Source organism: Mus musculus, chromosome 7 (genome assembly GCF_000001635.26).
Source record: "Mus musculus strain C57BL/6J chromosome 7, GRCm38.p6 C57BL/6J".
Classification (NCBI taxonomy): domain Eukaryota; kingdom Metazoa; phylum Chordata; class Mammalia; order Rodentia; family Muridae; genus Mus; species Mus musculus.
This window is the reverse complement of record NC_000073.6, coordinates 142,228,548-142,255,646: the sequence shown is the minus strand read 5'-3', so window position 1 is coordinate 142,255,646 and position 27,099 is coordinate 142,228,548. Positions and strand designations below refer to the sequence as shown.

Genomic DNA, 27,099 nt, shown 5'->3' with positions numbered 1-27,099 from the left:
AAAATGCCAAAGACAGCCTTGACCAGCAGGAAGCACAATCTAGGAGCATCCAAGCTTATCTAAGCTAAGTAGTAACTCTAAGAAGAGTGTAATTTTCTGTACAGTGTGTTTGGTTAATGTAGGGATTAAAGGAAAGGGAAGCCCAGGGAAGGGAAGGGAAAGGGAAGGGGAAGAGAGGGGAGGGGATGGGATGGGATGGGATGGGAGGGGAGGGGAGAGGAGGGGAGGGGAGGGGAGGGGAGGGAAGGGGATGAGAGAGGATGGAGGGGAGTGCAGTGGAGAGGAGGGAGAGAGAAGAGGGTGGCATAGGGATGGGAGGGGAGGTGGGAGAGAGAAGAGAAGTAAAGGAAGGGTAAGAGAGGGGAAAGGAGCAAGGGGGAAGGAAAGGGAAGGAAGGGAACAGAAAGGAACAGAAGGGAAACTAAGGGGACTGCTCTTTTGGGAACATGTTTGCCTGGTAAGCAAGAGGACCTAATTTTCACTACAGAACCTAAGTGAAATGCCAGGGGTGCCAAGCACGGTGGCAAAAGGCTTAGCCACCCTAGCACTTGAGACTGAGGTAGGCAGAGCTCTGTGAGCTGGAAGGCTGCCAAGTCTATGTAGCAAATTCTAAGATGCTCCATGATACAGAATGAACAGGCTGTTTAAAAAGACAAAAAACAAACAAACAAACAAACAAACAAACAAGCAAAACAGCCAGGACTGGTGGGGCATGCTTCTAATCCCAGTGCTGCGTGGGATGCTGGGTAGGAAGCATTTCTTTTGGAAAAAAAAATCTCTACAAATCTCTGTTGAGAGTTAAAAAAAATGTGTAATATAACCTTTACCTTATAGTTTAGTCAGCATGGTTTTTTTCAAAGTGTACACTCAATTAACTGTTACAGACTCGTTAGTTTCTCTAAGATGCTTGCTGGTTATCTGGTCCAAGTCCTGTGATGCTTTCTCAGCCTCAGACTCCATTTGGAAGCAGCAGAGCCAAACCGTTCCACCCAGAATTGAAATCACGAGCTGGCACTCCATTTACTGTTCTTGAAGATAAGGCTGTATACGAGAACCCATAGGTTTTTTTTTGTTTTGTTTTGTTTTTTTAATCCAAAATGTTATAGTGAACGATTAAATTCCTGTTTTTAACAAGTTACTTCTAATGAAATGGATAAAAAGAGACAATACTGTCCTATAAATTATTATATTTAAAAAACTGTCCCCAATTCCCAATTTCCCACATACCCACATGTGCACACATGGTAACAGAAACACACACACACACACACACACACGTACACACACTACATCAGCTATGATGAGAAAGGAAGTTTATTGTGAAGTAAGTTAAGAAATACAAACACAACTGAAGGAGCCAGAGATTCTCTGCTGGGCTACTTGGGCATTCTGCAGGTAGGTTACATTTTGCTCTGGTTTGCCTTAGCACAGGCTAAGTCTGCAATGTCTGATAATTGGATGTTTCCTGGGGAGCACAGAGCCTGCAGAAGCTTGACATTTGCACAGTTCACAAGCCACAGCAGAGCTCTCCCCAATACCTCTGCTTCTGCATAGGCTCAGTATGTTTCTCCTGAGTGATGACAACTGAAACCTTGAGCTTCTGTGGGTATGGACTCTGTTGACCTGAGAGGATTCATTCCCAACCATTTTGGCCACTCCTAAATGGTAAAAGGCTTTGTTTTTCAGAGTTGGGGCTAATTTTGGGGGGTGGGGTGGGGGTGGGAGATCACTTGCTAGGGAAAGTGCAAATGCCTTGGTCTTTGATTATCTGTTGAGCCCAAGGTATACTAACTAGAGAGAAACTTACTTGGGGTAGAAATTCCAGAGGGCAAAACCAAACTAAACACACCTTTGGAGACTGAGACACATTGTAACTTCTCTTAGACAGTAAGACCTCTGAGAGCTCTGGTGTATCATGACCTAGGCTAATAGACCCACCACTGAGTGAGCAGTTAACTCCTGAACTGGTTAGAGGAAGCCTCCATGACAAGTGTATATTGATTATTGCTTCAGTCTGTGATGCTTTAAAAAAATGCCCCATCTCAAAGTACATTGATCCAGTCTCCATCATGAGCCTCAGAAAAGCTTACTGGGTCCCTACCACTCATGGGAGTTCTTTCTCACTTTCCCTTAATAAATTTACATACATTGCTTTGACGACCATCAATTCTCCTGCATCCTTGCTATAAGATATAAAATTTAACATTCATTCAAACATTTCTTTAGCATGACCATCTATGTCCTCATACAGATAAAGAAAAAAAAACAAAAAAACAAATCAGGACGGACCCCCGCCTGTCATTCTACACCAAAGTCTTTCACTAACATGCAACCAAACTAGGAGTTAATAGTAGACACTTACTAACAACCAAGCTTGCTCTACAAGATCGAGTATCTGCTAAGCTCAACAATAAACAGGATAGGAAAAAAGAAGATATGAATTCATACATGAGTTTGTTCATAAAAAAACAAACCATAGCAACAGAAAGATGAGACCAGCTACTGGTTAAGAGTGTACCCTCCTGATTACTCAGCTAAAAATGAAGGGGAGAGAGTGATGTCCTGTGCAGGAGGATTATAAGATGTGCTCTGCATTCATCCAGGGTGCCACCTATTCTAGGGTGAGGACCAGCTATGAAAAGGTGTAAACCACTCACCTTTGCTGCTCCAAGCTTCCAGGGCTCTCTTATGAAGGAAGGGTCCTTGTTCCTTAGACAAGCTTCTCAGCTAAGCTCACCAAGGGCCAGGAAAAGCTGATGCTCTCAAAAAACTCACATCAACTTCTCTGCTGTACCCTGTAGAGGTCAAAATAACTGATGCTGGCTGAGGGGGAAGATGAGAAAGTCTGTCATGTAAAGTAATTCTGCCGCAGTGTGAGACCCTCAACCTCCCTCCCATCCTGTTGAACTTACTGTGAGGGTCTCCTGACTGTCCATCAAAGTCCTTAGTGAAATGCTTAGGGTCCTGAGCTTGGGCCTTGGCATCTCTAACAATCAAGGATCAATGACCCTTCCTCCACAGGACAGTTATACAGAGTAGTAATAACACAAATCAGAAAAAAAGAGACTTATTTGTGGTAGCCATATTGAATGTGGGAACAGAGAGGGCCACTCTTTGGGGTCCTGACATGCTATTCAGATTTAAATGGAGAGGAGGTGTCCATAGCTAAGCAGTCCTGGTCAAAGTATGGTCCTGCCCATTACCACTCCATCATTCTCATGGCTCTCATAAGGTAGAATTTTCCACAGGAATGAATCCCCTCCTTTCCTTTTCCTGCCCATGGGTCCATACAACTCACTGGAATACAGTAGAAGAACCTGGGAATTCAGAACCTGCCCTCTAGATTTAGATCTGAGCTGTGACTGTGTAACTCTGGCTGACCTGTAACTCTCTATAAAGACCCAGCTAGATTAGAACTCACAGAGATCTGTCTGCCTCTGGCTCCCAGCTACTTGGATTAAAGACATACATGTCCATGCAAAACTAAACTTTGTTGTGAAAGACCACACTTGTACCAGATGAAAATTAAACATTGTTGTAAAAGACTACACTTATACCAGATGATATTTTCCAAGAAAAGTAAGCCATGTTGAGAAGACAAGAAGGGGTAATTCCATGAAATCACCCTTGTGGAAACCCAGGGCTGGCATATATCATGTGAAGAAGAGGACACAGTGACCTGTGAGACACAGGGTTCAGGTGAGAGGAGGAAGCCACCAATGTTGTAGACTAATGAAAGTGAGTGATGAAGTGGGCAAGTGGAGCCTGAAACCCAGGAGGCAGGCATACAAACATCAGGAAGTGCTAGTGATGGGATGGGAGCTAGGCTTGCCCATGTCTCCCTAAGGCTCAAAGGAAGGGGACTGGGTGTCTTCTGATGGACACTTGTTTATGTTTACTGACAGGCAGCATTCCTTGGAAGATGTCACAGTCTGCTTGGAAAAGGCATAGGGAAAACAGAATACATAGGACCAGACAACAGGATGCAGAAGAGAATCCTAAGCTATGACACATCCAGGATCCAGGAAGTGAGCATGGGCATCCTCACACCTGACTTGGGCAGGATATAAAGACCCCAGGGTCAGGAGGCTCCACACTGCACATCTTCCTCTCCACCTGCTCCTCTGATCTACTCCATCCTCAACCAAACACCAGAACCATGACCTGCTGTGGCTGTTCAGGAGGCTGTGGCTCCAGCTGTGGGGGCTGTGGCTCCAGCTGTGGGGGCTGTGGCTCTGGCTGTGGGGGCTGTGGCTCCAGCTGCTGCAAGCCTGTGTGCTGCTGTGTACCCACCTGTTCCTGTTCAGGTTGTGGTGGCTGCAGCTCCAGCTGCTGCAAGCCTGTGTGCTGCTGTAAGCCTGTGTGCTGTTGTGTTCCTGTCTGTTCCTGCTCAGGCTGTGGAGGCTGTGGCTCCAGCTGTGGAGGTTGTGGCTCCAGCTGTGGGGGCTGTGGCTCCAGCTGTGGAGGCTGTGGCTCTAGCTGTGGGGGCTGTGGCTCCAGCTGCTGCAAGCCTGTGTGCTGCTGTGTGCCTGTCTGTTCCTGCTCCAGCTGTGGAGGCTGCAAGCCCTGCTGCTGCCAGTCCAGCTGCTGCAAGCCCTGCTGCTGCCAGTCCAGCTGCTGTAAACCCTGTTGCTGTCAGTCCAGCTGCTGCAAGCCCTGCTGCTGTCAGTCTTGCTGCTGCAAGCCCTGCTGCTGTCAGTCTAGCTGCTGCAAGCCCTGCTGCTGTCAGTCCAGCTGCTGCAAGCCCTGCTGCTGTCAGTCTAGCTGCTGCAAGCCCTGCTGTTCATCAGGCTGCGGGTCTTCCTGCTGTCAGGACAGCTGCTGAAGCTGTCTGCCACGTCCCCATGTGCTGCCAGTGCAAGATCTAAGACTCTTCTCATCTTGACCTTCCCCTCTGAAGTACCTTCCTCAGCTGTGGCCTCCAGTTTATCTCCAGGTTCCTGATTATCCTGCTTGTTCCCTTAGCACTCCTGCTTCCCACAGCTTCAACTCAAAATTGGATTTTGAGTTGAATGGATTTTGAGTGCCATGAAGAGGCCATCTGCTCATCTACTATGGGCTAACAAATTCTCCTCTGCACTCATGTACCTCTAGTGCCCTCACCCACCTCTTGCAATAAGGTGAGCATTCAGACTTACTTGGACTTGTAAGCCAAGGAATAGCAATCCCTGCTTTATCTTAAGTTGAAAATCACAAACTAATAAACACATCCCATGGACCAATGCAAGCATGCCTCATTCATTTATCCTGTCCCTGGCTCTCACTCCATGGTTCCCTCATTTTCCTGCAGGTCTGTGTGGGACTCTATCAGCCTACTGGGACAGGTAAGGTCTCCTGCTTCACACCTCCTTCTTCCTGTCTCCTCCCTCTCTTGGGATTCCTCTCTATTCAAGGCTTACTAGATTTGTTTAGAGGGACACTGGACTGCCAGGCCAACAGAGGTCCTGAAGCTGTGATGGCTCTAGGTTGTGTCAGACCCACCCCTCTTATGACTCCTTTGCAAGGCTCTCATTTTCTTACTTGTTTTGTGAGTGACCTGCAGATCTCAGAGCTCAGGCATGTTCACCCTCAAGTCTTTCCCATGGGTCATTTTCATCGAGCTTCCAGCAGGTGGCAGCCATACTTCTTTTCTAAAATGGAGCTGCTTGTAAGGGAGAACTGGCTTGTCAAGGGCTGAGGGGAGAGCTGTGCACCCAGCATGTCCTTTAAAACCCTCTCAGGCCCCAGGGCTATGAGACATTGAAGACCTTCCTTCTGTGGAGCCTGTGTCCTAAACAATGGAAAGCACAAAAAATAAAGACCTGGTTCTGCCCACTATAGGCAGTGTTCCTCCGTCCAAGTCATCCTTGATTGTATAAAAAAACACAAGTAGAACAAGCCTTGTAGAAGAAGCCTGTAAGAACCAAGCTTTCATGGCCTCTGCTTCAGTCCTTCCTCCAAGTCTCTGACCTGGCTCTCCTTCCTACTAAACTGTTAGATGTGAGGTAAAATAAATTATTGTCTCCCAAAGCTGCTTTTGACCATTGTGTTTATTACAGCAATAGAAAGGAAACTAGGATACACTGTGTGTGTAAGTTCTCCAAAGTGCTGGGGTAGCTGGGCTGGGTGGCATCATTGGTCCATCTGGGTTGACCCAGAAACCTCTCATTACAGAAATTGTGACATTGGTTTATTGGTTGCATGGTAAATGACAAGGGAGTTATTAGCCTCTTACTTCTGGGGTCAAGTTGGTAAAACACGATGCCTGCTATGTTATGACTGCTGTAGCTGCAGTTAGTGAAGGGTTGGGAGATAGAAACTCAAAGGATTACCTCACTTGCAGAAGAAAAGAGATAGAAAATGAATTGATATTTGGGGAAACTGCAGAGGAGAATTAAATTTAAGAAAAAAAATGAAACCAATTCATTTTTATTACCATGACCAAAGCAATTTGGGGATGAAAGGATTTATCTGGCTTACACTTATATTATCATTGCTTCTCACTGAAGGAATTCCTGACAGGAACTCAAACAGGGCATGAACTTGGAGGCCAGAGCTGATGCAGAGGCCATGGAGAAGTGTTGCTTGCTCCCTGTGGCTTGATCACTCTGCTTTCTTATAGGGCCTAAGACCAACAGCCAAGAGATAGCACTACCCACAATTAATTAATCACTAGTTTTAAAAATGCCTTACAGACTTGTGTACAGCCTGATCTTAAGGAGGTACTTTCTTAACTGAGGTTCCCTCTTCTCAGATGACTTTAACTTGTGTCAAGTTGACATAAAATGATCTAGTACAATATATGAACATATGTGGAGTCCAGAGAACAACCTCAGGTCTTATGATCAGAAACTTTGTTCATCTCCTTTGAGGCAGGGTCTCTCACTAGTCTGAGGCTTGCTGCCTAGACTAAGCTGGCTGGCCAGAGATCATGCTGTCTCTGTCTTCTCTAAGCTGAGACTCTACCTGGCATTTCACATGGGTTCTGGTGATGAAACTAGAGTCTTTGTACTTGCAAAGTGCATGACAGGTGCTTTACCAAAGGAGCTGCCGGCCAGTCCTGAACAAACCCATTTTAAATGCCTACCTCCATGCTGCCCAAGGCTGTACCCTACCCCTGCAGATAACAGATACTTCCGTCTACATGGTAGAGTGGGAACTCCTGAGGAACCAGTAGCCCAGAAATGAGCACTGGCCACCCTTGACTAGCCGTTCTTACAGGTATCTGACTTGCTGATGGGGAAGGAGTCCTTCCATGGAGCATGGAGGAGAAAGCACCTGTAGCTCAGAAAACCCTGAGACCTACAGACCAAGATCAGACCCACCATCACAGCCACTGGATGAGAAAGGCCTGCTGCTGCTATGGGTGCACTGAAAATAGGATGGGCCCAGGTTCTGCATGAAAAGTTTAGGGGTGGAGGAAAAGGAAAGTGTGAAGGTTAGCCACCTGGGAAGAGTCTCAATGAGGAATTGTCTACATTGGCTTAGCATGTGGGCATGTCTGTGCAGGATTGTCTTGACTAAGTTCATTGATGTGGGAAGATCCAGACCATTGCAGACAGCACCATTCCCTAGGCAGGGGGTCCTGCACTGTATAAGAGTTGAGAAATGGAGCTGAGCAGAAGCAAGCAAGCAAACAAGTTCGCATGCATTCATTCCTTCTCCAAGCTCTTGGCTGTACATGTGATATGACTAGGTGTTTAAAGTTTCTACCTTGACTTCCTCACAATGAGTGTCTGCAATGATAAGCTGAAATAAACCTCTTTTCCCCACAAGTGTCCTTTGGCTAGAGTATTTTATTGCAGCAACAGAAGTAAAACTAAAACAGGAAGAAAGCAAAGAAAAACTTCCTTTCATTGAAGTGTGGTCATGTCTCTGTGGATTCTGCTGTCTTAGATACATACCCTTTGCTCATATCACACACAAACAGAATGCTGATATTTCTCATAAGGGAAGCTGCACATCCCACAAAGCACAGAAGTTTTCATGACATTTAGGAAAGTGACCCAAAGAATAGTGCCTGAACACTGCCAAAGTCAAAACTATGAACTCCAGTCTGTAGGGCAAGAGAAATGTCCTGGATGACAAGTGTGGGACCTCCAGAGTGAGCTGAGCATGGACACAGGTAGATGTCATAAAAGTGGTCGCTACCATTTTTGTGTGGGAATCATCTTTTGCATAATGATTGAAGGTCTGGTGGTGAGAGGAGAAGACCTGTGCAAAAATGGAGGGGCCATTTTCATTGATATCATGCAATCCTCTGTGTTTTGAAGTATGTGTGTATGCACGAGTGTGTGTGTGTGCATGCATGTGTATGCACATGTGCATCCATGTGTATGTATGTGTATGTGTGTGTGCATGTTGTGTACATGTATATGTATGCATATGTGTATATGTGTGTATCTGCCCATCTGTGAATGCACCATGTATGTGTGTATGTGCATGCTACGAATGCATGTGTGTACATGTGTGTATGCACATATATGTGTGTGTGCCCATCTGTGAATGTACCTTGTGTGTGTCTGTAAGGAGAACTGCTATTGGTACATGGATAAACTGCTGAGTGAAGGCCTATTCCAGACATGATCAATGTGTTAATATTTGCTTTTAACCTGACAGGTAATTCAAACTGGAATATCAGACTCTCATGGCTACCCAGTCTGGAGGAGCTCAGCTGTGGAGCAAGCCCTGAGGGAGAATCCCAGCATGTTTCTGCTGCAAGGTAAAATACAGACTGTCCCAAAGTGAATGGATAGGGGCAGCTCAGGCCTCCCGATTTCTTCTTGACTAGCAGTGGCCTCATCTTCTGGCCTTCTTCTAGGCTATGCATCTGGACACATGTTTAGTGGGATATGTGTCACATGGCATATGTGACAATGACTAGCAGGCACCAAGGCCTGTGAGGGTGAAATTTTGACAGAAAGTTAAGGTTACAGGGTGAGAAAGAGAGACCCATGGATGAGCCTGGGTCCTGGAGCCAGCCCATTGATCTGCCTTGGAACCAGCTCTTTCCTGGCCTGTTCCATCATGGTAATAATGGGTCGCTCCACCCTCCTAGTGCTCAGGCCAGCCTCCTCAGTGTCACCACCCACGTCCAACCAGAAGCAACACTCATTAGTTGAACCTTTGAAATACACTTAGGATTTAATATACTAATTGCCTAACTGGTACTTTAACCTAACTATTACCTCGGCTGCTACACCCAACCTCGATGGCATTCTCTAATTGCCACTTCCCACTGTCATGCAACTTATAAACATCAACTCTCCCAGCAAGCAGAAACTCTTCTGAACTTCCCACTCCTTTCTTACAGGTTTAATGCTTCATTTTTAGAGAGCTGTGGGTTCATATTAGTCACAACAAAGCATAAAGGGTACCCTAGTTACCTGTCTCAGCTTTCACATAACATCGTGTTAAAAATATGATAATAGTGTCATCCTCAGGATGCTGGTGTTAATACAGTAGAGACAGGGTAGATATGATCAAATACATTGTAAACATGTATAAAATTCTCAAAAATTAAATAATGGTGGATGTAATCAAATACATTTTACACATGTATAAAAATATCAAGAATAAATAAAAATAAATAACATTTTTAAATGAACTAAATGAATAGCATTTTCAAAAAAGAAAAAAGAAAAGCCTGGAGAGATGGCTCAGCTGTTGAGAGCACTGGTTGCTCTTCCAGAGGACCCCAGGTTCAATTCCCAGCACCTACATGGCAACTCATGATTATCTGTAATTCTGGTTTCAAGAGATCTGACACCCTCTTCTGGCCTCCTCAAGAACTGTATGCATGGGGTTCACATACACACTTACAGACAAATACCCATACACATAAAAATTTTTAAAAAAAATCTTTGGAAGAAGGAAGAAGAGGAGGAGAAGGAAGAGGAAGAGGAGGAGGAAGAAGAAGAGGAGGAGGAGGGGAAAAACCCTACTCTGACAGTGGACAGCAACAACCAGTAGGCTTGGGTCCTGGGTGAATAAAAAGGCAGAGGGAACATCCGTCTCTGCCACCATGCCTACCCAGCCATGAGGAACTATATTTTCAAACTGTGACCCAAGATAAACTCTTCTTTCCTTAAGTTGCTTTGATTCAGGTATTTTGTCCCAGCAATGAGAAAGGCTTATAAGTGTCCCATCCTGGATCCAATATTGTACATTCTCTCTGGTGTGAAGACAGCCTTGCTACACTACCCAGTCCACAACAGGTACGCTAACCCAACAAATCCCCTTTTAATAGATACTCTGTTCCTCTAAAACAAACTCTGACTAATACTACAGAGAATGGAGAGATACCCTCCCCAAACTCTGTGACCACAGCAAAAGAGAAGAGGAAAATGTCCACAAACAAACACTAGACATCAAAGGACCAGAGACAGAAATCACATGATCATAACAGCAGACACAGAAAAAGCCTTTGACAAAGCTTAACACCTCTTCAGAATTAGTAAAACCCATTTCTCTGTTCAGGCCTGTAAGGAACATACTGTAACATACTAATGACTGTATGTAACAACCTGTGACTAACATTACACTGAATTTGAGAAAATGGAAAGTATTTTCCTTAAAATCAGGAAAACACAAGGGCCTCTGTTCTCTTTACCTTTTAAAATATTTATTATTTTTATTACTTTCATTATGTGAGTATATATATGTCTGAATGTGTGCATGTGCACATTAGTGCAGAGGCAAGAGGAGAGTGTCAGATCCCCTGGAGAGCTGGAGTTATAGGTGAGCCTGCCTACATGTGTGCTAGTAACCAACTTGGGTTCTCTGGAAAAACAGCAAGTTCCATTAACCAAGGAGCCATCCCTCCAGCCTCGTTCTCTTTGCTTTCATTTAGTATAGGACTTGAAGTCAGAGTAATAAAGCAAGAAAAAATAAATAAGTAAAAGTGTTATGTGCTAGAAAGGAAGAAGTCAATTTATCTTGCATATGATATAATCTTATATTTTAAAGGCCCTGACAAACTAGGCATATGGATGCATGCCCTTTAATTCCAGAGGCAGGTGGATTTTCATAAGTTGAGGCCAGCAAAAGGTGCTATAGTGAGTGTTGCGGACTGGGGAGTGTAACAATGGCTGTCTTCACACTGGAGCGAATCAACAAAATAAAATAAAACAGGACATGAAAATTGGGGGGTAGGAAAATAGGGATGAACCTGGGAAGAGTTAAGGGGAGAAGTTGGGTAAATATTATCTAAATAAATTGCAGGGGATTCTCAAAGAGTTGATACAGTGATTTTTTAAAAGATGAACCGTGGGGGTTGGAGAGATAGCTCAACTGTTGAGAGCTCCAGCTGCTCTTGCAGAGGACCCAGGTTGGTGCCCAGCCCTACTCGATGGCTTACAACCAACCCACTTGGTTTACATCCAGCTCTAGTTCCAGAAGATCCGAGGCCCTCTTCTGCTCACTGAGGGGTGCCAGGCACACATGGCATTAGGCATGCAGGCAAAATATTCATACACACAAAATAAAATAAACCTTAAAAATTCATAAAAATTAAATACAAAAAAATACACTGAGAAAGTCAACATCCTTCTTTTTCTTTTTTTCATGACTTTATTTATTCACTTACTTTATGTCCTGATCACAGCCCCCCTCTTCTCTCTCCCCCCATTTCCCCTCTCTTCCTCCCATTTCCCCTCTCTTCCTCCATTACCCTCTCCCCTTCTCCTCAGAGAAGGTACCAATCTGCCCTGGCACATCAAGTCACAGCAGAATTAAGTGCATCCTCTCCCACTGAGGCCAGACAAGGCAGCCCAGCTAGGGCAAAGAAATCCAAAGGCAGGCACCAGAGTCAGAGACAGCTTCAATTGTTAGGGGCCCCACATGAAGACCACGCTGCACATCTGCTGCAAATGTGTAGGGGGCCTAGGTCCAGCCCGTGTATGCTCTTTGGTTGGTGGTTCAGTCTCTGTGAGCCCCCATGGGCCCAGGTTATTTAGTTCTATAGGTTTTCTTGTGCTTTGACCTCTCTGGCTTCCTCAGTCCCTGCCCCCACTCTTCCACAGGATCTCCTGAGCTCTACCTAATGTTTGGCTATGGGTCTCTGCATGTGTTTCCATCAACTGCTGGATGCCTCTCAGAAGACAGTTATATTCTTACCATCCAAGAAATGAAAAAAAAACCAAAGGATACTAGATTCTGCCTCAATAGTTACCATTAAAAACAAATAACGAGCAAGATGAAGAGAAACCTTCAAACACTGCTGGAGGGAAAACTGAAGCAGTTACGGAAATCAGCATGGAAGTTCTTGAAGGACTAAGAATAGGATTATCATGTGACCCAGCATATTACTCCTGGGAAGACAACCAAAGCAATGCACATCGACAGAGCACACACTATAGCCAGGCTATGGGATCAGCTGAGGGTGCCCACCCATAGACCAAAGCAAATGTGGTTTACATACACAATGGGGCTTTTAGCCAAAAGGAATAAAATTATGCCATTTTCAGGGAAATGGATGCTACTGGGGAGGCAACCCACATACCCATGCATATGTTTAATGACAGGACAGCAGAAGAGGGACCACTTGTGGAGAGGAGGGACTATCTGGAAGCAGGAAGGGGAATCAGAAGGGTAAGGTGTGAATGTGGTCAATACATGATGTACTTAAATGGATGCACAGAATGTTATCTTGAAACACATCACTTCGGACAACAAATGCACCCTGATTAAAAAACAATGCAAAAGGTTTGTTTTATTTTGCTTTGCTCTGCTCTGCATTTTGAGACATGTCCTTACCATATACCTGGACTGTCTGGAACTTGCTCTATAAATCAGGTTAGCCTCAAACTTGAAGGAATCCATTTGCCTCTACATGTAACCCTCAGCAGCACCACATACTGGTTAAAAAGCTGTGTGTGTGTGTGTGTGTGTGTGTGTGTGTGTGTGTGTAAGGAAATAATTAAGAACAGCATTGAGAATCCATGACAAGACCATGTAAACCATAAAGTAAATAAAAAATAGTAACTAGAAAATCACCTGACAGAGAGGAGGCAGGGAGTATATGGGGCTGTAGTCACCTCCTGTGAGTGGGTCTACAAGTTTGCTTTCTATTGCTGTGGTAAACACCATGACCAAAGGCAGCATGCGGAGAAAGAGTTTATTTCATCTTAGAGTTTACAGTCCAACATGAAGGGAAGTCGGGGCAAGAAGTTAGAAGAAGGACCTGAAGCAGATACTGTGGAAGAAAGCTACCTACTTACTGGTTTGCTCTCCATGGCTTGCTCAGCCTGCTTTCTTATACAGTCCAGGACCACCTGCCCAGGGGTGGTACTGACCCCAATAGACTGAGCCCTCCCACAACACATCAATCAAGAAAATGCCCCCCAGAGCTGGCAAGATGGCTCAGCGAGTAAGAGCACTGACTGCTCTTCCAAAGGTCCTGAGTGCAATTCCCAGCAACCACATGATGGCTCAAACCATCCATAATGAGATCTAATGCCCTCTTCTGGTGTGTTAGAAGACAGCTACAGTGTACTTATTTATACTAATAAATAAATCTTTGGGCCAGAGTGAGCAAGGACTGAGCAAGCGGGGCCAACTAGAGCGATCAGGGCCCACCAGAGCAAGCAGAGATCCTAAATTCAATTCCTAACAACCACATGAAGGCTTACAACCATCTGTACAGCTATGGTACACTCATATACATAAAATAAATAAAAAAGAAAAGAAAAAGAAAATGCCCCCACGGACTTACATGCCAATCTGATAGAGGCACTTTCTCAATGGAGGTTAGCTCTTCCCAGATCTCTAGCTTGTATCAAGCTGATAGAAAAACTAAGCAGGATAGCCTATGGTGGAATCCACAGTCAGATGTCAGCTTCAGCATCCCTGACTGGCTTGCACCCCTCGTATTCCCCTCCGCCAGTTGCCAGTTCAAGTGTGGGAATGGTTTTGCCTCTGTGCTAGACTTAGGCTGGAGACAGGAGAGGTTCTTGTCATTTGCAGATTGTAGTCTTAGAACTGGTCCACAGGAAGGGTGCCCCCCCCAATAGCCAGCCATGTTCTTGATGCCACATTTGGCACTGAGGCATCGATATTGAGCCTTTCTGATTCCCAGTCACGTGAGCCTTCACCTCTGCCCAACAAAGAGTATAAAATATCCACAGAGAACTTCTAGAGATAAAAATCACTGTGAAGTAAAATTATGATAAATGGATTTAACAGCATATTAGACATTGCTGAAAGAAAAATGGGCAGACTTCAAAGACAGCAATAAATATCATCCAGAAGAAAAACAGAATTAAATATTAAAATGTCTGACAAGATTGACAGCCCCTTCCATCCCTCTGTCCTTATCTTCTTTCTTCCTGCTTCTTCCTTCCTTTCTCTATTCCTTCCTTCCTCCATTCCTATTTTCCTTCCTTTCCTCCTTCCTTGAACTAACAGTAGTTCATTGGACTACAAAGTCTAAAAATAAGTCTTGTCTACATGTAAACATAAGAAGTGATCATGTGCTGAGTACAAACACCTGGGCAGGGGTATAAAGGCCCAGGCTCAGGAGGCTCCACATCACACTTCCTCTCCACCTACTCCTCTGACCTACTCCGTCCTCAACCGAACTCCAGAACCATGACCTGCTGTGGCTGTTCAGGAGGCTGTGGCTCCAGCTGTGGGGGCTGTGGCTCCAGCTGTGGGGGCTGTGGCTCCAGCTGCTGCAAGCCTGTGTGCTGCTGCAAGCCTGTGTGCTGCTGTGTGCCTGTCTGTTCCTGCTCCAGCTGTGGGGGCTGCAAGGGAGGCTGTAGTTCCTGTGGGGGCTGCAAGGGAGGCTGTAGTTCCTGTGGGGGCTGCAAGGGAGGCTGTAGTTCCTGTGGGGGCTGCAAGGGAGGCTGTGGCTCCTGTGGGGGCTGCAAGGGAGGCTGTGGCTCCTGTGGGGGCTGCAAGGGAGGCTGTGGCTCCTGTGGGGGCTGCAAGGGAGGCTGTGGCTCCTGTGGGGGTTGTGGCTCCTGTGGGAGCTGCAAGGGTGGCTGTTGCCAGTCCAGTTGCTGCAAGCCCTGCTGCTGTCAATCTAGTTGCTGTAAACCATGCTGCTCTTCAGGTTGTGGGTCATGTTGCTGTCAGTCCAGCTGCTGTAAACCCTGTTGCTCCTCAGGCTGTGGGTCTTCCTGCTGCCAGTCCAGCTGCTGTAAGCCCTGCTGCTGCCAGTCCAGCTGCTGTAAGCCCTGCTGCTGCCAGTCCAGCTGCTGTAAGCCCTGCTGCTGCCAGTCCAGCTGCTGCAAGCCCTGCTGCTGCCAGTCCAGCTGCTGCAAACCCTGCTGCTGCCAGTCCAGCTGCTGTGCTCCTGTGTGCTGCCAGTGCAAGATCTGAGGTTCTGTCTACAAACCTCCTGAAAATCTGGACCTCAAGGATTAACCAAAACTGTATCCTGACATCCTGAAAAAAGTCTGCATCTACTCTCTGAATTTTGCCACGGTGGAGTGCCAATATCAGCATACAGCCTACAGCCTTGAGGTTATGGGGCATATCATGTCTTGAGTTCTGTCCAAACTCCTAAATTCTCCTTCTCTCCTACTTTCATCACTCAGTCTTTCAAGGATTCCAAGGCTCCAGTTCACTTGCTGGGGACATTCTGAGACTGGATATCCTCTGAACAGAGGCTCTCAGTGGCCCCTGTCATTCTAGCCTTCAACTTCATCCCCCTCCCAGCTGCCTGAGCCCTACTCCTTTGGAATTTAATCTCCAGGGCATGGTGGCACTGGAGACCCATAAGTTAAATCACAAGGGACGGGATTCTCCCATTACTCTCCTGCAACTCAAACAGGAGCTCTCTGTTTGTTAAATGCTGTACCTGAATCATTAAATAAATCCAATGCATCCCTCCCAAGAGTTTGTATACCGTGTTTTCAGTCTGTATAATGAGTTTGTATACTGTATTTTCAGTCTGTATCATTAGGGAGCCATGTAGGCCTGTTACCCTCAGGCCGTGCTCCCCATGGACTCCCTTTGCTAGGGTTTCATCACAGACATCTGTAGAGCTTGTGATTTAAAAGATGAAATCAACACAAAGGTCTTACTGGATATCTGTAGCCTCATGTAGATAACTGTGTAGCTTAAGTGAGGTTCTGGGCTCCATTGAAGAAATCATGAAAACAACAAAGCAAGCAAAACAAAGAAAGAAAGAAGAATGGAAAATACAAATAATCTTAGGATTGTAAAGGCCAGATGTCTAAAACTGAGATGTCACAGGGCAGTAGCTGTGGCCTCTGTCCTCCTGTGCCCTTTGTCAACTTGCCAACTCTGTCTTCTCTGTGTGCCTCTGTCATGGTCCCATTTCTTGTAGTACAGCATGTACATCGTGGCCTTCATAGTCTGTTATGACCCCATTATAACTTATTATATTTGCAAAGACCTTTTCCCCAGATAAAGTAATCTCTTTGGTGTTTCAGGACAGGGTCATGGTTCATCTGAGGGGCCCCTCCAGGTTCAGGGAATCACACCTTCCTACCTTCCACAAGGAAGAACATCTTTGGTTCCTTCTCTTCAGCTTTACCTGTCAACAAACCCTACAATCTTTCCCAAGCATCATTCAGCAACTTCCTTTCACGCTATCTCCACCTCTCTGCTGGACTCTATGTCTGTCTCTTGCCTATGATGTTTATTGCTAACCTGGAGCCAAACACACACACACACACACACACAAACACAGGCTCCGACAGTACTCATGATAGGTCGTATGCATTGCCTTCTCTGGGCTTTGCCAACATCAAGGGCTGGCAGGTAGAGTCTCTGGCAGTCTCTTCCTGGCCTGCAGCTATTACCTTTGCACAGGTCCTTATGATATTGGGTAAAGAATGAGATAGATATGAATAACTAAGGAAAACAGCAGCTGTGACTTGGTGTCTCTTCTCTTAATGCTTAGGGTGGCTGTAGTGGTTTGAATAGGAAAGATTACCACAGACTCATGTGTTGGAATTATTGGCCATAGGGAGTAGCACTATTAAGGGGTGTGGCCTTGTTGGAGTAGGTGTTGTCTTGTTTGAGAAAGTGGTGCTCTGTGGGGGTCGGCTTTGAGGTCTTCTATGCTTAAGCTGCTCTAGTGCGGCACACAGTCTCCTTCTGCTGCCTGTGAATCATGATGTAGAACTCTCAGCTCCTCCAGCACCATGTCTGCCTACATTCAGCCATGCTTCCTAGCATGATGATTATGGACTAAACCTCTGAAATCATAAGCCAGCACCAATTAAGTTTAGAAAAGTTGCCTTGGTCATAGTGTCTCTTCAAAGCAATGAAACCCTAATGTTGGGAGTGACCTTGTTTGAACATTTACTGCCTTAAGTGTTTGCTGGCATAAAGTCTTGGCCTCTGTGGGAAAGTACTAGCCCAGATGAATACAAATAGACATAGATCCTCAAGTCAGTGGAGAACAAATAGCTATAAATCTTGTGGATAGTTGCCTAATAACCCATTCTGTTCTGATATTCTTGCTGAACTGTTTACCCAGTCAATATTCTGTTCCTGGTATCAGGTGCATTACCCAGAGACAAAGCAACCCCCCTCCTCCCCCTTTACCTGCTCCTATGAGTATATAACCTGAGTGGAAAAAATAAAAAATTGTCAGCTTGAATAGAACCGCTTGTCTTGCTGTCCGTTCTTTGTGTTTCTTTGTCCCCCATTCTCTTCCAGGTGGCCCCTCAAGTCCATGTTCGACTGTTCCATGGGTCAGGACAAACTGGCGCCCAGAACGTGGGGCTTCCTGGGGATTGCTGAGGAAGAGAAAGCCGCTCACCATTGGAGGGTTGGCCTACCCGCTCATCTCAGGTCAGGAAGTGCCAGAGAGCAGCTTCGGTTCAGCACAAGCCCTGGTCCACCCAACCGTGAGACAGTCCAGGAGAGAGAACATAAGCAGTGCAGATCTTAGGAGAAATATGGTAAGACATGGGACAAGCATTTTCTAAGCAGTCACTTTTTGTGACAGGGCCCAAGGAGTCACTCAAAACGCAAGGAACTAGGGTTAAGAAAAAGGATTTGAAGAAACTTTTAGATTTTGTGGGAGAGATTTGCCCATGGTTCCCCCAAGAGGGAACGATTGATGTAAAGAGGTGACACAGAGTTGGTGATTGTTTCAGAGATTATTATGAAGCATTTATACTTACAAAAATACCTGTTACCGCCTTTAACTACTGGTCCCTCATTAATAACATTCTTAAAACCACCCCTGAATGGCCAGATCTCCAACGCTTGGTGTCCGAGGAAGAGCGGTCTCTTAAAGAATCCGACTCCTGTTCTCCTTCTGCTAACCTAGAAATTCATATGCCACCTCCTTCCCCTTTAAGAGAGGAACCTTTATCCGCCCCACCTTCTGTGGCTGATGGTGTCACAGATCTTCCCCCTTTACTGCCCACCCCGTTAAGGATCTTTCTTCTCCCCCATCTAGGGAGGAAATTAAGATGGCAGGCCTTTATCCTTCCCTTATTGATCTTGATAGCGAACTGCTGCCCGCAAATGAAGCGTCTCTCATGGAGTAGGCAGCTAGTTATGAATCATAGCACTATCATGATCCACCAAAAGTGGTCACAATCACTTTAGCCTTGGCCCCTCCCCTGAGATGCACTGCCGCACTCCCATCTTTCTTTCCGCCACCACCCTATGGGACTTTAGATGCAGTATTTGATCCGCCTGCCATGTCCAGTGCCCATTGTCAGTTATCTGCTGACATAGCATTCCTGTGCCATTGAAAAAGTGTAACATAAAAACATAAAAACTAGGCCTTTAGGCCCAGGCTTGAGAATGTGACCTTTGTGACTCAATGCTCCAAGGCATGCTAATCATAAAACAGATAGTGACATCCCTCCACCCACCTGCTTCCTGGGTTCAGGGAGTGTTCAAAGAAAGTCACCCTGACCCACCCTGACCATTGCTGGGAGCCTTGGCCCCTCCCCTGAGATGGACTATGCAAATGTGCTATTGTTAGAGGCTCATAGAAAACTGTCTTGACTTTCCACTTCCTCATGACTCTTAACTGGTATTTTTGGTATTTTCCAACAACACCCTCTCCACCCCCTTGAGTTGTGGTTTCTTCCTTTAAATACCCCCTTACCCAGCTACTTGGGGCACCACGGTCCTCTACCCCTGTGTGGTGTATGACTGTAGGCCCGAGAGCGCTCTTGAAATAAGAATCCTCTTGCAGTTTGCATCAAGACCATTTCTCATGAGTGATTTGGGGTGTCGCCTCTCCTGAGTCAGAACGTGGGGTGAGTCCTCACATTGTGGGTCTTTCACCATATCATAGAGACCCGAAAGGAACAAGTACAACTGCTTAGGGCCCTCCAGTCATTAGAGGCCGAATTGCATGATCTAATGCCTTCCCCACAACAGCAGCCTCAGGTCTCTGTTAAAACTAAAAAAGACCAGAAAAAGAAGGTCCTAGCTTTCCCCCTCTCCCTAAGTAGTGGAACCACAGTCCTTAGAGATTCCCCGTCCCCAAAAACTGACTTGGAGGAAAGCCAGAGAGCGAGTGAGGAAAAGGAGGAAATGGATGGTGAACTTCAGCCTGACTCACAGAAGACCTAGGACGAGACACTCCTGTGGTACCCTCGGCTGAAGATGCCCCGCCCCACTCTCATTATCATTAAGCTAGAGTTTAAGATTCTGGCAAACCTTAAAGCAGCAGTGTCTAATTATGGTCCCACGGCTCCCTTTACTTTGGTACTCCTTGAATCATCTACAGAGGGATGGCTCTTTTCCCCTGGCCTCCTGGCTCAGGTCCATCAGGCGAGCTTGGCCGCCTGGAAAAAGCTTCCCCCAAAATCAGGCTCCTCCACTGTAGTCACTAAAGTGCTATAGGATGGGGACAAATCTTACAATTCTTTCATTAGCCGCCTTATGGAGACGGAGACGGCTGAGCTTGTTTGGGGTCCAAGAGCCTGAGAACCCCTTTGTTAAATAGCTTGCTCTTGAAAATGCCAATCCTATTTGCCAAGATATTCCTAAACACCACGGTTCTAAGTCACTGGCAGAGTATGTCAGCCTTTGTGCAGGTGCCAGAGCAAGCCATACCAGAGCTGGTATAAAAATTGGTTTTCAACCTTTCCGTGGTTGTCAACCCTACTTCCTTCTATTTTGGGACCATTAGTTGGATTGTTTTTGCTTATTTCTTTTGGTTCCTGGGCCCTTAACAGACTTACCAACTTTGTGAAATGACAGATAGATGATTTGGCAGCAAATCCTACCCAGGTACATTATCGTAAATTAGCTATGGAGGACCAAGAGATTCGAGACAAGGCTTTTCCCTTGGAGATTCCCTCCAAGGTGTTTCCAAAATCCATCTTCACCTAATAAGGGGGACTTCTGCCCCAGGACCAAGTAGAGAGGGGCCACCCAGAACCCCCTCTGACTGGCAAACTAAGTTCTTGTTTGGGCTGTGAGGCAAAGCTCTGCAGGGAATATAAAGTGAAAACTAAAAATATCTTTCTGAGTTCCTTGAGGGACAAGCCTGACTGCATAAGGGGTTGATATCCAAACTATTCCCTCTCTAGGAAAAAGACATCAGGACAGGTATGGCCCTCATGCCTCACTGGACAACAACCAGGAGGACCGGAGTATTACAAGGTTCCCTTTAGTCACTGGAGGTCAGGCCTCTATCTGCACCTTAGCAAAGACTAAAATTGCCACAGTCCTTCTATACTAAAAAAACAGAGGAGATGTTGGGAGCGACCTTGTTTGAACATTTACTGCCTTAAGTGCTTGCTGGCATAAAGTCTTGGCCTCTGTGGGAAAGTACTAGCCCAGATGAATACAAATAGACATAGATCCTCAAGTCAGTGGAGAACAAATAGCTATGAATCTTGTGGATAGTTGCCTAATAACCCATGCTGTTCTGATCTTCTTGCTGAACTGTTTACCCAGTCAATATTCTGTTCCTGGTAACAGGTGCATTACCCAGAGACAAAGCAACCCCCCTCTTCCCCCTTTACCTGCTCCTATGAGTATATAGCCTGTATGGGAAAAATAAAAGTTTTTTAGCTTGATCAGACTTGCTGTCCATTCTGTGTGTTTCTTGTTCCCCCATTCTCTTCCAGGTGGCCCCTCAAGTCCCTGTTCAACTGTCCCACAGGTCAACCCTAAGACAATGGCCTTTTGTGGTTGCACCTTCTTAAAATTAAAGATAAGTTATTCACATTATACCAGAAGTGAAAACTTCTGAGAATCCAGACTTGTGCTCCACCAAAGGTCTGTATCTTCAAAAGATGTGATGTCATTATAGCATCCCTTGCATTGTAGTACATACACACAGACACACGCCCCTTTGGGGGGGGGATCATGGGAAGAAAAACCCTACAAGAAAGATATGGTTCACCATATTCTGGAAGAGGGAAAGGGTCACCTAGCTCCATAAATGCATCACCCACTTCATAAATATTCATAAAACCTTCCTTGAAACCCATAGTCCAGAATCTACCAGATTGATGACTGCCTTGGGGAAACCACCTTAACCTTTCTTTGGAACGTGTGCTTCACTTAGCTTTGCTAAATAAACATCTGTTCAAACTACCTATGTTGCTTAGCTGAATTCTTTTTTTTTTTTAAACTGAAAAAAACTTTTTTTTATTTTTGATTTTGAAACAGGATTTCTCTATGTAGCTTTAACTGTCCTAGAACTTGCTTTGTAGATCATGCTGGCCTCGAACTCATGAGATCTGGCTGTCTCTGCCTCCCAAGTGCTGGAATTAAAGGTTTGTGCCACTACCACCTGGCTTAGTTGAAAAATTGTATATTGTATATTTAGATAATGTTCTCCCTCACCTGTTCTCCTCAGATTCTCCTCACTGCCTTACTCACCTCATTTTATGTTCTGTCTTTCAAAAATAAAATAAAACACACACACACTCTCTCTCTGCAAAAACACAAAAACAAAAAAAAAATCAAAACAAGCAAAAGATTCATAAGGTGAAAAATGCTAAAACAAAGCAAAATGAAACAAAAAGTACACAAAAAGTACCACTGAGTTTCTTTTGTGTTGGCCAACTACTCCTGAAGCTGACTACTCCATGTGGGACCTGCTCTCGAGTGCGGTGAGTGTACCAGTGAGTATTGGGGAAACACTTATTTTTCCATTGACAAGTAGATATCAATTTCTGGTAGCATCTTGGTTAGGTTGGGACCTTGTGCACACTCTCCCTCTCAGTATTGAGACCCAGTCAGCTTGAACCTATGCAGGTCTTATGTATGCTCTGGCTGAATCTTTTTCTTCAAGAAGATAAGAACAGAGAGACACCTGTAATATCTAGTGCAATGGCTAGGATCAACTTCCTTCAGAGGCATGACAAACTCTCTGACTTTTGTGAGGTCAAGAGAGAAAAATGTGTAAAGAAGCCTTTGAAACACCCAAGTGCCACTAAAGATGTCTACACTTTGCCTATGTCTTAGACAGGGTTTCTATTCCTGCACAAACATCATGACCAAGAAGCAAATTGGGGAGGAAAGGGTTTTTTTTCGGCTTACATTTCCACATTGCTGTTTATCACTGAAGAAGTCAGGACTGGAACTAAAGCAGGTCAGGGAGCAGGAGCTGATGCAGAGGCCATGGAGGGATGTTCTTTACTGGTTTGCCTCCCCTGGCTTGCTCAGACTGCTCTCTTATAGAACCAAGACTACCAGCCCAGAGATGGTCCCGCCCACAAGGGGCCTTTCTCCCTTGATCACTAATTGAGAAAATGCCTTACAGTTGTATCTCATGGAGGCATTTCCTCAACTGAAGCTCCTTTCTCTGTGATAACTCCAGCTGTGTCAAGTTGACACAAAACTAGCCAGTACAGCCTAAATGATATACAAAGGTTAAAACTAAAAGCTAGTGAAACTGCCCTCCTAGGTGTTCAACAAAGCTTGGAGGCCTACACTCATGAAGAGAGAGAGAGAGAGACAGAGACAGAGAGACAGACAGAGAGACAGAGAGAGACAGAAAGAGAGGTAAAGAGACAGAGAAGCCATGAGGCTACTCAAAGGACCCAAACTGAAAGGCACAGATCAAGGAGAAACTTGCCAAGAATTGACTTTGTCAAGGGTCCAAAACAAAACCAGAACATTCCTTTCTCTGCTTCACCAGGTTGAGCTAGAAATCAGTTGATGCTGGCTGAAGAGGGAAGAATAAGGAAATTGTCCCCGAATAAAGTGACCCCAGGGCTCTATGGAACCACCCAGTGTTTCCTCTCCATCCTAGGCCAACTTTCTAAGGAAAAATAAATACTCCGAATTATTGTTGGATTCAGGGGGTGGAAGCCAAGAAAACTGACCAGATAAGGAAACATAAAAAGAAAACCTTGATTTCTGAACACTCAGGGAGGCAGCTAGTTTAGGGTCTGAACCACAACCCTAAGGGATGATTAATCTTTTTTGTTTTTTTTTTCCCGAGACAGGGTTTCTTTGTGCAGCACTGATTGTCCTGGAACTCACTCTGCAGACCAGTCCAGCCCTGAACTCAGAAATCTGCCGGCCTCTGCCTCCCAAGTGCTGGGACTAAAGGCATGTGCCACCACTGCTCAGCTGAGATTGTTCATTTTTAAAGGATGGGAACACAAAGCAAGTGGGGAGCTGGGGAGAGATGCAGTGTTATGCAATTGTATTTTGATATTATGGGTTAAGCAAGGGAGTACCCGTTGAAGACTGGGCCGATCTAGGGTACCTAGCTTCAAGGTCTGTTGCAGTAAATCTCCAACCCAAATAAGTCTGGGAAAAGACAACACAACTCACTTGATATGAATATAAGCTGCACGCCTAGACTGGGCAGATCTATCACTACACTACTATATTTCCCAGCTATGAGATCCCTTATAACTTGAAGTTTCTCCAGGCCACGTGCTTCTGCTCCATTTTCCTTCCACCTCCTCTCCTGTCTTCCTCTCTCTCCCCCTCACCCCCCTTCTCTCCCAAACTTTCAGCTCCACCTTCCCTACTCTTGCCCAAACACAGGCTCTAGCCTTTATTTAACAAATTAAGGTGGGGTGAAGGTTCACAGGAAGTCATCTGATTACTGACTCATTCCTTGTTTGAAACCCCTCCCAGGAGACTGGAATTAACATCAAAATACAAGTAGCCCCAGGACTAGGTCCTTAGTTCTACAACCTAGACATTTGGTCCAGAGTTCAAAGTGATAAGGAAAAGTGAAAGGAAAGGGTCAGCTGCATGTGGTTAATTAGGATATAACAGGCAATTGGTTATATATTTTTATAACGTATGCACTTTGGTTTAGATAGCAGCAATTTCTATATTTCTTACTGGTTAGCAGACAATTAAGAATATATTTGGAGGAGTGGGATAGGTATCCATTCCTAGGCCTGGGAACATGAACTTGTTTGACCCTGCCAGCAAGATGGAGAAGTTATCCTTGAGATATCTGGAATCAGACAACTGTCTCCTTCATAAGTTGTCCCTGAGACTGGGCTTGCACAACTGATTACAGCAGAAGCTGTTCTGCTACAAGGAAGTCCCCAGCTCCTCTAGGGCCTGGGATCTTGAATTTAATTTCTTTTTCTGATTAATGACGTCTGAAAATGAAATGGTAGTTCTTAGAATATGTTTCTTTTGCTTGTTTCTGACACCACCACCTCATCAGAATTGTTGTCAGAGTTGTTAGGGTACAAGCCTGGGTCCCAGTATCCATAAGTACCTATGCCCAGCCCCTCTCACAATGAGCCAATTAACAGACAAGTCACAGTGAAAGGCAGAGAAAAGAAAATTATTCATTCAGTGCAGCCACACTGGGAAGAGGGACAAAGAGGTGTAGTGACTCCCAAATTCCTCTTCAGGGTTCAGACATGAGGCTCAGGCTTAAACAGAGGGCAGGAGGAGCACAGAGCTAAGAGTCCTGGTCAGGATGTGGTCCTGCCCATCACTGACCCATCACTCTCAGTTCCAGTCTCTCCTGCCAGGTGGTCTGACAAGTTCTCAGAACTCAGGGAAGTCTCTAGGAGACAAGCTCCCTCTCTCACTGGCACCAGGCTTCAGCCCTTTTCTTCTCCCTGGAAAATTTAAGGTCTTTGAAGACCTTAATAGTCTGATAATTGAAGAGACAGGCACACATTTCTCTCAGAATATCTTTATTCCTGCTAGGAATGTCATAAGCTACAGAGACTGTCCTGGGAACATGAAGAGGAAAACAGAGATCCTATCTCCCTGCAATGGAAACCCCTGCCACCATTGCTGTGTCCAAGGGAAGCAGCAGATGATGACATGGCTCTGGATAAGGGCATCTGAGAGCAGCCAGAAGCTTGGCAGGGGAAGCCATAGTCTGAACATGTCCCAGACACACAGGACCAGCTAAGGCTGGATCCCTCTTCAGAGAGATTGGGGAGTGAGAGGCTTAAGAAGGCAAAAGGCAGAAATTATCTCACAAAGCCTTCATAACCGTATAGGACACTCTGGTAGCTCTATTCTGTAGAAGAGCCCACTGCTCAAAGGGACAATAAAACCTGCTCAAAGACAAAAGAGTGTAAGAGCCGGAGTCCCAACCAGGCCATGCTCTCCAACATGAGCCAGGCAAAAAAGAGCTTTCCTTCAATACAAATTCCATAGGAAATTACGTCAGAAAAAAACACATTCCAAGCATGGAGTGTCAACAGACCAAAGGGAAAATTGCCAAACAAGTAAATAGGGAAGACAACAACATGGAGGAAACCACGTGTAACTTCACACCTGACCTGGGCAGGGATATAAAGGCCCAGCAGGCTCAGGAGGCTCCACATCTGCACACTTCCTCTCCACCTGCTCCTCTGACCTACTCCATCCTCAACCAAACACCAGAACCATGACCTGCTGTGGCTGCTCAGGAGGCTGTGGCTCCAGCTGTGGGGGCTGTGGCTGTTCAGGAGGCTGTGGCTCCAGCTGTGGGGGCTGTGGCTCCAGCTGCTGTTGCAAGCCTGTGTGCTGCTGCAAGCCTGTGTGCTGCTGTGTGCCAGCCTGTTCCTGCTCCAGCTGTGGGGGCTGCAAGGGTGGCTGTGGCTCCTGTGGGGGCTGCAAGGGAAGCTGTGGCTCCTGTGGGGGATGCAAGGGAGGCTGTGGCTCCTGTGGGGGCTGTGGCTCCTGTGGGGGTTGTAAACCCAGCTGTTGTCAGTCCAGCTGCTGCAAGCCCTGCTGCTGTCAGTCCAGCTGTTGCAAACCCTGCTGTTCTTCAGGTTGTGGGTCTTCTTGTTGCCAGTCCAGCTGCTGCAAGCCCTGTTGTTGTCAGTCCAGCTGCTGCAAACCCTGTTGCTCTTCAGGCTGTGGGTCTTCTTGCTGTCAGTCCAGCTGCTGTAAGCCATGCTGCTGCCAGTCCAGCTGCTGTAAGCCCTGCTGCTGCCAGTCCAGCTGCTGTAAGCCCTGCTGCTGCCAGTCCAGCTGCTGTAAGCCCTGCTGCTGCCAGTCCAGCTGCTGTAAGCCCTGCTGCTGCCAGTCCAGCTGCTGTAAGCCCTGCTGCTGCCAGTCCAGCTGCTGTAAGCCCTGCTGCTGCCAGTCCAGCTGCTGTGCTCCTGTGTGCTGCCAGTGCAAGATCTGAGGTTTACAGGTCACACTCCTCCACTAATTCCGTGGACCAGCTCTCTCCAGACAGGGATAAGAGCAGCAGCTCTGAGGTTCTCTCCTGGGTCTTTATTCTTTGGTCTTGAAGCTGCTTCTCCAGACTGAGGGGGTGAGTCCTGGGGTGGAGAAAAACTCCTCTTGCTGGAAGCTCTTTCTTCATTCCACACTCAGTGGATCAGATCTTCCTCCACTTCCTTCTCTCCAGTCTGCAAGACTCTGACCTCCTTGGCACCTGGCCTCACCTGGAGGCTACATCAAGACCACAGGTAGGTGTCAGGCTATGGAGTTCACCACAACTTGGGGCCCCAGGGAGCTATGAACTCCTTTTCATCAAGCATTGGTCCTACCAGGCCCATCTCTATGTGACCTCCCCTGGGTTTCCATTCTTTCTTATTCTGTCTGGGTGAGCACACTGTGCCTTTGATACAAACATCCTTCAATAAACGTTCTCTGCCCACTATATTTCTTATGTGGTTCTTTGTTCTCATAACTGATTAGTAAATTCTCCCATTTTCTCCTTACCCAATTTGTCCTCTGAGGTTCCTTGTGTTATTCCATGGTGCACTCTTCTGCCATCTTCCCCCACACCCCAACTCCCACCAGAGCCAACCCCAT

General features: G+C 46.0%; 3 protein-coding genes across 6 annotated transcripts; all 3 read left to right on the top strand.

The window, feature by feature from the left end:
• Positions 1 to 362: 362 nt before the first annotated feature.
• On the top strand, positions 363 to 7,746 carry Gm46022 (predicted gene, 46022). 3 transcript variants are annotated; one of them, XR_001778358.1, is made up of 4 exons: positions 363 to 1,665; positions 3,906 to 4,028; positions 5,291 to 5,324; positions 7,201 to 7,746. XR_001778358.1 is itself a non-coding variant. In XM_030243198.1 (3 exons), exons 2-3 carry the CDS (start codon positions 4,160 to 4,162, stop codon positions 4,823 to 4,825), a joined length of 600 nt encoding a protein of 199 aa, XP_030099058.1. In that variant the 5' UTR covers positions 363 to 1,665; positions 3,906 to 4,159; the 3' UTR covers positions 4,826 to 5,259. The 3 variants fall into 3 exon arrangements, 1 of the variants encoding a protein (XP_030099058.1); XR_003946898.1 differs by lacking the exon at positions 7,201 to 7,746 and having other exon boundaries at positions 5,291 to 5,392; XM_030243198.1 differs by lacking the exons at positions 5,291 to 5,324; positions 7,201 to 7,746 and adding an exon at positions 4,340 to 5,259 and having other exon boundaries at positions 3,906 to 4,273.
• Positions 7,747 to 14,533: 6,787 nt separating this feature from the next.
• Gm40460 (predicted gene, 40460) lies at positions 14,534 to 26,491 on the top strand. 2 transcript variants are annotated; one of them, XM_030243138.1, is made up of 2 exons: positions 14,534 to 15,304; positions 26,463 to 26,491. In XM_030243138.1, exon 1 carries the CDS (start codon positions 14,569 to 14,571, stop codon positions 15,301 to 15,303), a length of 735 nt encoding a protein of 244 aa, XP_030098998.1. In that variant the 5' UTR covers positions 14,534 to 14,568; the 3' UTR covers position 15,304; positions 26,463 to 26,491. The 2 variants fall into 2 exon arrangements, with proteins under 2 accessions (XP_030098998.1, XP_030098999.1); XM_030243139.1 differs by lacking the exon at positions 26,463 to 26,491 and having other exon boundaries at positions 14,534 to 14,734; positions 14,885 to 15,892.
• On the top strand, positions 25,676 to 26,852 carry Krtap5-5 (keratin associated protein 5-5). Its single transcript, NM_001037822.1, has one exon. The coding sequence runs from the start codon at positions 25,736 to 25,738 to the stop codon at positions 26,459 to 26,461; it is 726 nt and encodes a 241-aa protein (NP_001032911.1). The 5' UTR covers positions 25,676 to 25,735; the 3' UTR covers positions 26,462 to 26,852.
• Positions 26,853 to 27,099: the final 247 nt, after the last annotated feature.

Excerpts from the sequence above, each read along its gene's own strand:
- Gm46022 (XM_030243198.1), top strand. The coding sequence starts at position 4,160 with ATGACCTGCTGTGGCTGTTCAGGAGGCTGTGGCTCCAGCTGTGGGGGC. Across the intron at positions 4,274-4,339 it reads GCTCCAGCTGCTGCAAGCCT|CCTGTGTGCTGCTGTAAGCC; the intron begins GTGTGCTGCTGT and ends AGCTGCTGCAAG.
- Gm40460 (XM_030243138.1), top strand. The coding sequence starts at position 14,569 with ATGACCTGCTGTGGCTGTTCAGGAGGCTGTGGCTCCAGCTGTGGGGGC.
- Krtap5-5 (NM_001037822.1), top strand. The coding sequence starts at position 25,736 with ATGACCTGCTGTGGCTGCTCAGGAGGCTGTGGCTCCAGCTGTGGGGGC.